Source organism: Giraffa tippelskirchi, chromosome 1, assembly GCF_054371585.1.
Source record: "Giraffa tippelskirchi isolate mGirTip1 chromosome 1, T2T-mGirTip1v1.2.pri, whole genome shotgun sequence".
In the NCBI taxonomy this organism is placed as follows: domain Eukaryota; kingdom Metazoa; phylum Chordata; class Mammalia; order Artiodactyla; family Giraffidae; genus Giraffa; species Giraffa tippelskirchi.
In genome coordinates, this window is record NC_137275.1 from 19,226,017 (window position 1) to 19,240,000 (window position 13,984).

General features: G+C 37.6%; 1 protein-coding gene across 10 annotated transcripts in view; it reads left to right on the top strand.

The window, feature by feature from the left end:
- The first annotated feature begins 209 nt into the window (after nucleotides 1-209).
- HNRNPD (heterogeneous nuclear ribonucleoprotein D) overlaps nucleotides 210-13,984 on the top strand; it is a 17,133-nt gene continuing 3,358 nt past the window's right edge. For 5 of the 10 annotated variants that reach the window (XM_081583560.1, XM_081583616.1, XM_081583570.1 and 2 more), the window contains exons 1-5: nucleotides 210-731; nucleotides 2,587-2,643; nucleotides 11,499-11,667; nucleotides 12,280-12,441; nucleotides 13,713-13,844. In XM_081583560.1, coding sequence (XP_081439686.1) covers nucleotides 499-731; nucleotides 2,587-2,643; nucleotides 11,499-11,667; nucleotides 12,280-12,441; nucleotides 13,713-13,844 — 753 coding nt within the window. In that variant the 5' untranslated portion in view covers nucleotides 210-498. The remainder of the gene's footprint in view (nucleotides 732-2,586; nucleotides 2,644-11,498; nucleotides 11,668-12,279; nucleotides 12,442-13,712; nucleotides 13,845-13,984) is intronic. The other 5 variants (XM_081583587.1, XM_081583634.1, XM_081583594.1 and 2 more) reach the window with 1 other exon arrangement.

The window sequence follows — 13,984 nt, forward strand, 5'->3', positions numbered from 1 at the left end:
ATCGAACGCCATTTCCGGTTCCTTTTAAAGGCCCCACGCTGTGCGGCGCTGCGCGTGCGAGGAAGGTATAAAAGGGAGCTAGAGGGCGGGACCGAAGAGGAAGCGGGGGGAGGAAAAAACTAGCGGTAAAGGGGACGGGGGAGGTGCAAAGGGCGCGCTCGCGCGTCACGTGACCGGGACGCGCCGTTCTTCCGTCGGCCATTTTAGGTGGTCCGCGGCGGCGCCATTAAAGCGAGGAGGAGGCAAGAGCGGCCGCCGCTGCTTATTCTTTTTTAGTGCAGCGGGCGAGAGCGGGAGTGCGCGCCGCGCGAGAGTGGGAGGCGAGGGGGGCAGGCCAGGGAGAGGCGCGGGAGCCTTTGTAGCCACGCGCGCCTTCTCTGCCTTGTTGTGTGCTTCGCGCGGTAGAGCGGGCGCGCGGCGGCGGGGATTACTTTGCTGCTAGTTTCGGTTCGCGGCAGCGGAGGGTGTAGTCTCGGCGGCGGCGGAGGCAGTAGCACCATGTCGGAGGAGCAGTTCGGCGGGGACGGGGCGGCGGCGGCGGCAACAACGGCGGTAGGCGGCTCGGCGGGCGAGCAGGAGGGAGCCATGGTGGCGGCGGCGCAGGGGGCAGCGGCAGCGGCGGGAAGTGGAGCCGGGACCGGGGGCGGAACCGCGGCCGGCGGCACCGAAGGGAGCAGCGCCGAGTCGGAGGGGGCGAAGATCGATGCCAGTAAGAACGAGGAGGATGAAGGGTGAGTAAGGGGCGGCCCGGGATAGTCAGGCCCAACTATCCCCCCTCCCCCTCCTACCCCCCCCGCCATTAGGCCTCGTTCCCGCTCTCCGCCCGCCCTCCAGGCGCCCGTGCAGCCTCTTTGCACTGTCCTCCCCTTCTCTACGCTGGTTTCCCCGGGGCTTTCGTTTCCTTCTTCCCCCAGCCTGCTAATCGCCCCCTCCCCCATCACACACGTTTCCACCTTTAGCCGTCACCATGCTGCTCTCCGGCCCGCCCTCCTTCCCTCCCTCGCTTCGGGTCTCCTCCCACCGACTTAGCCGCCGGAATTTTTTCCCGCCTGTCGAGGGGGTACCTTTTTTCTAATCCCGGTGTCTTCTCGCTGCCCAGTTTTCTTAAAAGTCCTGGGCATAAAAAACGCAATCAGACAGAAAGCTTGTATGCCTGGACACCTAAGGGTTATTGGGAGCTTCTCACTGCAGCATCCCGAGACGATGCTTTTCTTTACAAAACACATGCTTCGGCGAGTGTGTAGGCTGTCCAGCTCTGCTCCTCTCCCGTCTCGGCTTCAGGCCGATTTTTTTTTTTTTTTTTTTTTAGTATTTTGAGTAAAGTTTCGCCTCAACCTTCGCCTTTTTCCTCTATGCACCATCACCCAACGGCTTGCTCACATAGTCCCTACTTTTCAGCTTTACGGAACCCCCTGGGCCCGGTGAAATTGCCCGATCGCCTGTTGGTACGTTGGTTTTGCTGCCAGGGCTTTCCTGAAGTTCCTGGTCGGCGGGCCTGCGCTTGACTGGAGCTGTTCTACCTCCGGCTTGCAGACTGCCCTTCCCCCACCCCGCAGAGTTATTCTAACCGCGCACCTTTTTCGCGCCCTCGGCTATTGGATTCCCCGACTGTTGGTACAGATAGTACTCTTACCTTACTACTTCTGGGCGGTTTTCAGTTTTTACAACCCACCCAGTGCCCGGGATCCTTTTTTTGGTCTCTCTTGATTTCTCCTTCCCGCTCTCACCCACTTAAGTTAAAAGGAGGTCCACCAGCCTTCTTTCAAAACGAACAAATCCTGTATTGTGGCTTTTTTTTTTTTTTGCAGGTTTTTAAGTAGTAAGTTGTTTTCTCCATTTGGAATACGTTGTGTGTATTACTTAAAGCTGCATAGTATTTATTAGAACGCAGCATTTGGGAGCCGGGAGCATAATACAGGAGTTAGCAGGAGGGACTAAATCGAGGTTCTTGTTTGAGTTTTCTTATTCCCGTTACTGATCGCTCATCTTGGGTTAACGCCTCCATTACTTTTTGTAATTGGGGCAGGGGATGTGTCTGTGAACTTTTTTCCGCTGTAACAAGGAGAAAGGTGTTGGTAGAAGGTAAAAACAGTAAGATATCGCTTTAACCCAATATTAGAAAACACGGTTTCCTTTATTGGGAAAAAGCACAAGCTTTGCAGCGGGAGAGAGAAGCCCTTTGGATACAGGATTTAATATTCTCAGCCGAGGCAGACTTGTGTGGGGCTGTTTTGCTGATTGCTGGCTTTGGGAGAGTAGAGGTGGGATGGGGAACTTCATTTATCTTGAATTATGTACGACTTAGTTTAAGAAAGGGATATGTTAAAATGTTTGGAAACTTAAGCCTTTAACATTTTGATCTTTTTCTGAATACTGTTCTTTGGACAGAGGCAGCCAAATGATTAATTGCTTAACTTACTGTTTGGGGCAGGCTTTCTGTTCTGATTTTCAAATCACAAAGCAGCTGCCTTTGTAGTTATCTACTATTGAACTAGAGTGTAAATGAATTAAAGTTTTTAACCCTAACATGTCAAACACTAAAACTAGAATTTTGATTGGTTGCTGTACCGGTTGTTAATTCCCTAGCCATTCAAACTCCTCCCCACGACACTCTGAAGCAGCGACGGCACAGCGGGAAGAATGGTAAAACTTTTACATTTTATTTCTGTATTATAAAGGTTTCAGTAGTCATAACATGTGGAGGCTGTGAATTGGTTAGTTGCCCAATAATTCCCAGGAAATTCTAGACTTGAGTACAGTAGGATATTTTGTACCTGGGATATAAAACCTTTTAGGCATCGTGTGTGATCTTTGGGCAACATTGATGCCATTACATGGTTTTTGGTCTGTGGTAATGCATGTATTTGTGGTTTGGCCAATTAAAGCTTAATATAATTAGTAATGATGTTTTCTATGTGAGCAAGAAAAAGTAATTTAAAGTTGATTTGTTTTTGTTAAGACAAAATTTTTTTGTTGTTGTAATTCTAACTTTAATGCTATGTGTGAAGGTTATCTGATATGAAGTATTGTGTGTTTAAAATATATTGCATGTTATACTGAACTATTCTGGAGATGTCAATAGTAAAACAATATTTAAAGTAGTATTGTGTATATGTATGCAAAAATGAAGTTTTTTTTAAAAATCACCAAACATATTTGTAAACACAGCTTTAATAAGAATTGCACATTAATGTTAGAGCATATTGATGTGGCTTTCCACTACAGCTTAAATCAGATTTTTAGATGTTCAGTGTGATGTGGCTGGAATGTTAATTACAGTTGGTTTACTTATATTCGCAATTGCATGACTTTTGGAAGTCTGGTAGATTATTGTTCTTTTTATCCCTCCCTTTCTCCAGATGTCACTATTTCAGCCTTTAGGTTATATTTGAGTTTTCTAAGAGTTTGTATTTACTACCACTTGTGTTTTAAGAGGGCAGGTAAATTGCAGGTAGTTAACCTATAGCTGTAGAAACTACATTCTAAGAGCCCAGTTGGGATAACATTTAAATCTTACAGGAGCTTATTACTGTTACTTTCTTTCACTGAAATCTGTCCAGTATTATATTGGAGATGAAGTTTGACATACCAAATAAAAGTTTTTTGATGGAAATTAATCTGTTTGGCCCTTTGATAGTTGAATTTCATTTCTAGGTAATAGTGGCAAACTAAATAAGTGTAAATTATAACTGTACTTGACTTTACTGCTCCATTACTTATTTCATCTTATGTAAGCAATTATTTTCAGTAATTTGAAAGGACCATACACTTAGATATAAAGTTTGCTTGTTTTTTTTGACTTTGCGATAATTTTTGTGTTCTGTTACCTGATACTATAACTTTGTAAGTTTTTTGAGTGATCTCTTAGGAAAATTGGACAATTGAATATTTACAGTTAACAATTTTAGATTATGAAATTTACTTTGTGTCTTTAACAAATATTTTCATTTTTAAAGTCTAGTAATTTGACTTCAGAAAAAATTACTGTCTCATTAGTTAGCCTCGTGCTTTACACATACTGTTTCTTAAACAAAACAAATCCCTCAAGATTTATAATCTTTTTGGTGTCTGCACTTGCCACCCTATGTATTCTTCTGCGTGTCCCAATTTGAGGAAAACTGGGGAACAGTTTCATAATAGTAGTGAAATAGTGGTTACTAGATACAAAATTATCTAAATTTAATTTCTTAAACACATCTTTGTGTGTTTCTTTTTACAATTCTAACTTGAGAATAAAATGATTACAATTTCATCTTAAAAGTACTTTAAATTATTGTAGACTGAAGTGTTGTTTATTTTTAATGTAAGAATAAACAAGTATTTTGAGGAGGACATGCTTATTAAACCTCTAGTGGAATAAAGGGTTTCCACAATTTACTGTGGACCTTTAGACTATTTCCATAGTAAAATGCCTTCCTGAGTTCACCTCATTTTAATCTTTCCAACTTTAACATCCCAAGTTTTTACTTAGAAACTACTACACTGGAATTTCCCATTTTGGTGTGGACTTACTCCTTCTCTATAGGGCTACAATCCTTGTGGATGCTCTAAAATTAGCGTCTGGTAAAATAACGCATCCCATGTATAGCAAGCTACCTGGAGACAAGTTTTTACATTCTAATGATTCATGGGGAGCTGTAATAATAACTGTTAACATTCAGACGGTTTTACAGGGTAGGTGCATTGACTTGCCTTCATTGGATTAGACAAGAAGCGGAATAACCCCCTATTCGTCTATCAGCCGAAGTATAACAATACTTTCCTAGTAATAGGACGATTGATCTAGTACTGTAACTATTAGTGTATAAACTTAAGTATGATTCTTCCTGTTTGAGAATATTGTAAATTAAATGTGCTCTAGGTTGTCACCCATCTAATTTTTAAGAAATGGGTCTACCTAACAAGTTTTTGTTTTAAATATTTGAGATTATAATCTGTGTCCTCATGCTTCTGGGGCATCTTGAACATTGCTTTGTAGAAGAATAGTTACTTTTAGATAAAGTAGTCTCATGCCAAATTGACTGACCTTGGATTCAGTACGTTGGGTTTACTATAAAGTTGAGATACTGAGTAGACTGAATTTTAGCATTCTTTGGAACCTTTGACAGCTTTCCAGGGCTAAAATTGCAGAAATGGATGCCCCCAGATCTTAAGATGATGAATATGAAAGGAAGGAGTACTGAGTTCTCTTCGTTTCACATTCTTACTCCAATACCAGGATACTAAAATCACCTGACCTTTTGGGTTTGGAATTGGAGAATATCATTGAAGATCAGTTTATAAGTGCTGCTTTTTGAGATGAATATACTTGTGGCCCCTTCTATAAAGGCCCCTTCTATAAATTAAGTGTATGTTTACTGTGGGGTTTTTTTTGTTTTCTTTTAACATTACCTGGGTACTGTGTCATCTGTAAGAGTTCCCTAATAGAGTTTTGAATTTACCATTGTGTGTGATTTCATGACCAATATTGAGGGTGATTAGTTTTAGCTTGAAAACATTTAAAAAGGAATAGAATTAATTTTATTCCCCATTCCAATTAAAATTGCACCTTGAGTGTGTGCAGATTCACAAATGGAGTGATGAAACAACTTTTGTTAGTTGAAGTTTTATTTCACTTTAGTTCTGCTTCAACGTTTTAGTAGATAGGGCACTGAACTGGATGCTGGAAGCGTGGGATCTGTTTCTGTTACTTCACTTCCAACAGTGTGGTCTCAGGTAATATAACATGTTTGTTACTTGGTTTGCTGATCTGTGTGATGGAAACACTGCTCACCACAGGAAGATTGACTACATAGCCTGCTTTCATAGCTTGTGTGTATTTATCCTGTGCCTTAATAGTTGATACTGCCAGTGGTTTACTCCTGTGGAGTAAAGGTAAGCATGTTTTAGTTTCTGGAGTATTATATTGTACATTGGAGCTAGACATTTAAGATTGTTTGGGGGTGGATTGGGGAGACTCATTACTGGCAGTGTTTGGCCAATAATCAAGGTGATAGTTTTTTAAGTATTGGGTCATGTTCTGTAAGCTCCTGCTTATCTAGACTTGAAGCTATCACAAAACCCAAACAGCCAGGAAACCCAGCTGTGTCTCCCTACCCCAAGTCTCATGAGAAAGATAGATGAAACCATCTATCAGCCAGTGTACTCAAAAAGCAATCAACAGACAATGTCATGGAATGAATCTTACATATTTTTCCCCTTACATTATTAAAAAGTATTGTGATTTTAAAGCATTGCAAGATTCTGAAGTTCCATCAAGAAAGGTGAAAATCATTTGATGAGTTTAGTGTTGATAAAGAAATGTGAACGTGTAGTAATCTCAGTTAACCAGAATCTTGATCTCTAGGTAGAACAGCGTTTACCTTATAAAGTTGATTGAGAGTTTATTTTAAAAGCAAAAATACAAGATGTCATTCTTGCTTGGGAATGAAATGAAAAGGGGAAATTTTGGGTTAAACAAAAAGTTTGTTCAAAAACTCTTCATGTTTATTAGCTATTACATTTCAACTCAGTTGTCTTTTTTAGTCATTTAGGTTCATTCAAAGTATGAAGAAATAAGATCATTATTTCTACATTAGCTAGAAGAATTTTTTTTTATTGACTTGCTAAAAGTTTGTCAAGCCATTTCCAGGGGTATTTAATACAGATTCTAAAATGATACCATGTGGTATCTAGTTGCAAAAAATGAACCCCTCCCTGTTTTAGGTAACTGCTGACTTAATTTTAAACTGAATCTGTATTTTATAAGGAAAAATAAATACTCATTTTTTATCTGTTAGTAAGATTCTTATTATCAATAACTTTTAATAGTTTAGGATTGTAAAGACATAATGATAAAATACCAGAAATTTTATTTAACTAAGGATTAGTGTTTGTGCTTGAGTGACATTACTCTAAAAGGTGACAGTAATTGGCCAGTCATGTTACATACTTGAAATGTATTATCAGTTTGATATTCTGTTGTAGTTTTTAAACTGTCAGAATTTGTTATGAAACTACATATGGAAGATTACAAGTTGTTGGGACGTTTTAAAAGTTGGAGAACTTTTCTGCCCTTTTCCAAAATTAGAAAGAAATGTAATGATAATTGTATTACCTTGAATAGGGTGTTTGACAGTAAAGCCTTGTTAGGGGAAGTATTTTTATATAAAAAATACTATTTAGTTTGGAGTGTTTAAACCTAGAGGCCTCAGTAGTATTGAGAATAAAATTCTTAGATGGGAAGAAACAGAACAGCTTCCACCAGCCATTACTGCTCCATACATGTTGCTTTTTATATTTAGAAATTCTTCCTTACTAAAGTTACTGGCATTTATGTAGAGTACAGACAAGTCAGTGTGAATTTGGAACTACATTTTATTTAAGAGAGACAACCTAATTTCCTGTCTGTATTTTTTATATGGGATATTTAAAGTTTTGAGGCTAAGTCTTCAGCATTAAAAATAATCTTAGGATCCATTTATATAAAACTCATGCTGGCCTATACCCCTTTAATGTTGGAAACTTTCATTAGCTCTTGCAGATTAAAAAAATTCAAGTCATTGAATAAATGAAAAAATTATTTAATAATTATATTTAGTTTGTGCTCTACTCTTCTAAATAGTGATTTGTTTTTATTGAGCACTTAGGGTGTGTCAGACCATGTTTCATGCCATTTAGATCCTTATTGCAGATAGCTTGAGGTAAACTGCTAGCAAGTTCTGGAGGAGGGATTTAAACCCCAAGTAGCTTGGCTCAGTGCCTCTAAATTTACTTCCTCTAGAAGAGAATGTCCCACAAAGCACCCTCACGTCTCATTTGGAGAGTTATCTGCAATGCTTGTCATTTAATATTATAGTATAATGTCAGTATCTATAAGGCAAGGATATTTTAATTGTTCAGTAGGTGTTTTAAGTTGTATACTGTATTGCCTCTGGGATGCTAAATAACTTTATAGATAGGATTAAAAAATTAAACTTTGTAGATACTGTAGATGAATGGGATTATTGATTCACTTAGAGGTAAGGATCAGATTTTAAACTTGTGGTATTAGGTACCCAATTTTGCTGCTTGAACAAGTCCTGTGCTGTAGGTTTAACTTGACTGCTCAGGATTTTTATGAAAGTCCAGTTCTCCTTCATTGTAAAATGTTTGCATATCTCTGCAGGGGTGAAAGTAACTTAAAAGTCAGTCTTTGCATTCAAGGCAGCAAAGGTAATCTGGACATACAAGATATTGTGCTTTACGTAAGATATATAAAATATGTGGGAATGGTCATATTATAGAGAGGCTAAAATAAGTTCCCATTTATCCAGAATTAAGATAACAGGCTTTTTCTTATCTGTTACATTTATATTTTTGGTATGTCTACTGAATAAAAATGTGATGGATTTAATATGTTACATTTAGTAAAGATGGGATGGATTTGGTACAGTATGTTCATTGTAGTATATCCACCTGTCTGGTTATCAGTTTTGTGCAGCAGCCTTATTAGAGCAGCAGAAGGGTGCTTTGGGGCTGCCAAAATGGTAATGAATTTGTCTCAAAAAGAGCCAGTTAAACTCTTGGTCAGAGGATGTTTACTGTTACTTTACCAAAAACGAGAAAAAATCAAGTGCCAACTAACTTCCCCAAAAATGGAGTAGGGAGCATTTTAGAATAGCGGCTGCTGATTAATCTGGCAAAACTGAAAACTAGAACTAAGAAAGCTAGAGCCAAGAAATAAGGTGCATTTAATGCATTAATAAAAAGTTCAGAAGATTGTAGGCATGCTACAAGTAGCATAAGGTGTCAGTTGTGACTGACTCAGTGAGTATTAAATCATGATTACAGCAGAAGAGTATGTGCTGTATGCTGTAGGGGAAAAAGAAAAAAAGTCAAGTAGAGGGTGTTAATTGCTCAGTCATTCATGTCCAACTCTTTGGGACCCCACAGACTGTAGCCTGCCAGACTCCTCTGTCCATGGGATTCTCCAGGCAAGAATACTGGAATGGGTTGCCATTCCATCCAGGGGCATTCCAAGTAATTGAACGTTAAACAATTGAGAGACTAGGAAAACAGGCAATGCTTGAAGGAAGGTGGACTATCTGGCTCATTCTGTAAAGGTGCTGGATGGCTAAAGTTTTATTACTATATATTTTGCTCTGATTTTTTGATGAACAGTCATCATTCTCTGGAGTATCTATAAATTACAGTTGTCTAGGACATTTGCTGTTCTGGATAAATGGGATTTGACTATTAGTTTGAGAAGGATAGCCTCTTCAGTGAGTAACCTTTTAACTCTTAAGGTAGGCACATTTAACTATTTTTTGATTCTCAGGACTTATTAAAATGTGCAGTTTCTCTAGAGAACACTTAATGGGCCAATTGATGAATTAGTATGCTTATGTAGTATTTAAGAAAACTGATTTCTAATGTTGACAGAAAGTTTGGGGTTTGTGAATAATAGAATGTGCCTCATTCTTGGTGTTATAATTTATTTCTTTGTAACTTTTTTATTGATTTTAAATTGACACAATGAAAACTATGCCTTGGGTAAATAAAACATTGCCTTGGGTAGATAAAATCAAAACTAGTTTTGTCTCAGTATCTAAGAAACAGACCAGACAGACACACGATTTTCTTGCCTTTCAATTTTAGTTTTTTAAAAATGGCTTCTTTATTTATTCTCTTCAGGTTGAAATAATTTCAAACTGTTAAATTATTGATGGAAAGTTTCTGTAATAGTCACAAAAGTAGTAATTTAATAGCTAAATTTTAACATAATTGAAATTGTTTTTATCAAGAACGTCCCATGAATATCTGAGTAAGAGGTCATTGCTTTATAGTCAGTTTCTTTTCTCATGAAAAAGATAGCAGTGTCCTCTTCACCTTGAAAGAGTAAATGTTGATAATGTACTTTCATCTATGAAAGTACCTACTCTGGATCTTTAGGTTAAAAATAAAAGTGCTTAAAGCAATTTAAGTAACTTGGACTGTATATTATCTCACTGGATATGAAAGAAAATGTCATTGAAAATACCTCAACTTTTTCCCCATGGAATTAGCCATAAACATTAAAAATACCTGTACATTATGAGTGTTTTGTTATACTCCTTTGATTATAAAATACAAAAAGGGTTAATAAAAGTTATTTAGAGTGTGGAAATTTTATTAGAATTCTGAATATTAAGCATATAAATAGTCCAATTCTAGAATACAGGTACAAGTTGAAAACCTAACTTAAATGGGAAGCACACTGTATGCTTTAAAGTGACTTCTTTTGTGTTAAATTTATCATTAGAAGTAAGAACAAGACTGATAAAATAGTAAGATCAGTAACACCTCAGTTAATCTGGCATTTTTAAGTTAAGCAGAAGCAGGATCTTATTCTAGAGATAAGACTTTGTCCTCTTGTTGAATGAATTGGTTTTAGTGGCAAAATTCTAAGAAGCCCACAAGATAGAGATGTTCTTGCTTTAATTTCTTTCCAGAGCTGAAAGTTAGCACCACATTCCCCCGCTGCCCCTACCTCTGACCCACTGCAGTTAGAAAGATAAAAGTCGTTGACCAAGCATGATTTTATTCCCGTGTTGAAATTGATTTTTAGTCCTCACATAACAAATTCTGACAGTTTACCCTTAAAGTAACAATCTTCAGTCCAGTCTCTTCAAAGGTAGGGGAGGTAATGTTAGCTCTTTTGTGGGAGTGGGTAAAGAGGGCAGAAGTCAGAGGGCTCACAGAGCTGCCAGATCTGAGCTTTATGACCTTTTGCTGTAATAAAAATAAAACTTCATGTTAAATTTTCTTTTGGGGGGGGTGTAGTTTGGCTTTCAAGTGTCTTGGTGGTTTCCACTTACCGCCTGTCACTTGTGGCGTTTTAAAGATTTAAATATCTTATTGCTGGTTAACTGAGGTTCTACTGGAAATAAATCATCTAGGTTAATAGTGGGTTTTGCTTCAGTGGATAATTCTTTTTGTTCATTAAATTGCTTATGTGATTACTTTTGTCTTTATTAAGGATTCTTAGCACATCCAAAAACTTGGTTTACAACTTAATTGTGAGACTTTCTCATTTTTTGTGCTAAGAGTTTTATTAATGAGAGACCTGTTAGGAAAGAAACTTGAGCGTAAGCACATGGTAGCTGCTGTGATTAGCGGGAACTGCATAGCCTTTTTATAAGTTTAATAAAGATTTGGAAGAGAAATATCAAGGTGAAATTCTGTATTTTGCTATTACCAGTATTTAAGAAAGATGGTATACTCTCTTCTTACCTTGGGGATGCACTTATCTTTTTGATAAGTCAAAAGAAATAAATCTGCTGCTTGCTCACTATCTTGTAATTATGCAGGCGCAGTAGTGATAAAACTCTCCAAAACTGTAATAGGGTGTTCTTGATATGTGGTTATGTAGGAAGAGTGACATTTTAATATACTGCCCAGTAAATCGGTGCAGTTTGGGGAAAGTATATTATTGATGTGGATATTTAAGGCAAAATTAAAACTTTTTAGCATTTTAATATTGCTTTTTGTCTTTACAGGAAAATGTTTATAGGAGGCCTTAGCTGGGACACTACAAAGAAAGATCTGAAGGACTACTTCTCCAAATTTGGTGAAGTCGTAGACTGCACTCTGAAGTTAGATCCTATCACAGGGCGATCAAGGGGTTTTGGCTTTGTGCTATTTAAAGAGTCGGAGAGTGTAGATAAGGTAGTGTGCTATGTATTCTAATCAGTTAATGATAAAATATGTGAATAGTTTGATACAATTAATATGCCCATTATTTGTGATTTCCCTCTTTGTGCTTATATGAAGGAAAAGATAATGGCTTTTGCCGATACATTTTAACAATCAGATGGAAGAATTGTTTACTGAATACTTCATGTGCCAGGCTCTAATATATTAAAGTTAAATTTAAAAACCTTTAAAGATGCTTGATTGGAAAGATGTGCTGTGACAACGTTCACAGAAGTACAGATGTTGAAATCTGTGGGCAGGAAACTTGAGGGAATCATTTTACATTTCAGTCTTAAGGCTACAGGGAAGTAGCAGTCATGCTCATAGTGCTGAGAGAGAAAGGCATGATGATTTTCTGGTATTGATTAACCCTGCTCATTCTTAACTGACCTTGAGGTTTAAACACTAGTATATATTCGCAGATGTCACATCACCACAGTTGGACACTTTAACTGTGAGAACTGGTCAACATATGTCTGGCATTAGCTATATTTATTTAACTATAGTTATTCTTAAGTTAGTAAGTAATCTCTGAACTTTAGTTAAGATACACATCTTTCAAATGAAAAACTTCAATTTCCTTAGGTCATGGATCAGAAAGAACATAAATTGAATGGGAAGGTGATTGATCCTAAGAGGGCCAAAGCCATGAAAACAAAAGAGCCTGTTAAAAAAATTTTTGTTGGTGGCCTTTCTCCAGATACACCTGAAGAGAAAATAAGGGAGTACTTTGGTGGTTTTGGTGAGGTATGTGATAATATTTGACCCGTTTTTTTTTGTTTGTTTTGTTTTGTCAAAATTAGTATAAATACAGTTGTCACATTATAGATTTCTCACTGGGTTTTCCAAAATTGTTTTGAAGTTTGGACAGATGTGATTTGTTTTGAAACAAGGATGGTATAAATACTTTATTAGTAGTATTTTCAGAGCAGTATCTTTGAAGGTTAAATTGCCTGTTCTAGTTTATTGAGGAGCTGTTGTGTGCACAGTGTCCCTGGGCACAGTGTACACAAAGACTTTAAAGTAGGTGTTCTTATTTTGAAATTTACTGGATTAGTAGAAGGAATAAAACTGTAAACAAGGAAGAAATCCAGATTGGATTACCTGAGATATACAAGGAAGTGCTTCAGTTGAGAATAGGAAAGAAATAAACTAAAAATATGGTGTAGTGCCTTCTCAATTTAAGTACATGTATATGTGCAGATTTTATGAATAATTAATTATATAGTGAGACTTAGTGAGCTTCTGTTTGTGAATTAATGATTTAAAGCTGAGAAATTTGAGTCTGTAGACCCAGATACAGTCAGCAGACATCCTTCGTATGACTGAGACAGACATATTGCTTGTTTTGTTGTTAGTATTTAGGCACTGAAATGCTTGCAAAAATCTGAGCATTTACCTTTTCTTCAGTATTTGTAAGATCAAACAACATTGGGATTACCTTCTTGGCAATCATCTAACCATGGTTTGGTTACAGCCATCTAAGATTAAAGTGTGGCAGCTTCCATCTTTGATTGCTCAAATGTTCTTTATAGTTTTTAGCAGTTCTCACTATTCCCCCATATTCTCCCAAACACAGTTACTTTAATTCTGTTTCTCTTAAAATTGACTGTTTTGGGGTGTTCCTGGTGGTCCAGTGATTAAGACTTCGTTCTTGCCATGCATGGGGTGTGGGTTTGATCCTTGGTCAGGGAACTAAGATCCCACATGTTGAGCGGCACGGCCAAAATTTTTAAAAAATGTATTGTTTCCTCCTGCTTGTGCTTGGTGGGCATTTGAGTTTGTGACCCTTGAATTAGGTAATAGATATCAGTGCCCTGGGAAGCTGTTTTTTTAATAAAAAGCTTTAAAGACTTTAGGTGGAGTGCATATTCTAATATGAAGACTTTTTTTTTAAAGGGGTAAACGGAGAGACAGCAGAATAGAGCTTGAGGGCCAAACGCTTATTTTCTGTGTGCATTTTCCCCACTAAACTTGCAAACTAAGGTATTACAACTTTTTTTTTTTTTAATAATCAGGTTGAATCCATAGAGCTCCCCATGGACAACAAGACCAATAAGAGGCGTGGATTCTGCTTTATTACCTTTAAGGAAGAGGAACCAGTGAAGAAGATAATGGAAAAGAAATATCACAATGTTGGTCTTAGTAAAGTAAGTTAAGCAATTACTTGTAGATAATACTAGGTGGTGTTGAGAGTTAATCATTTAAACTTTCTATAAAAGGTTCAGTTTTTGTGCTTTTGCTGTAAAAATGTTTTACTGGCTTCTTATTTATCAGTCATTTTTTGACT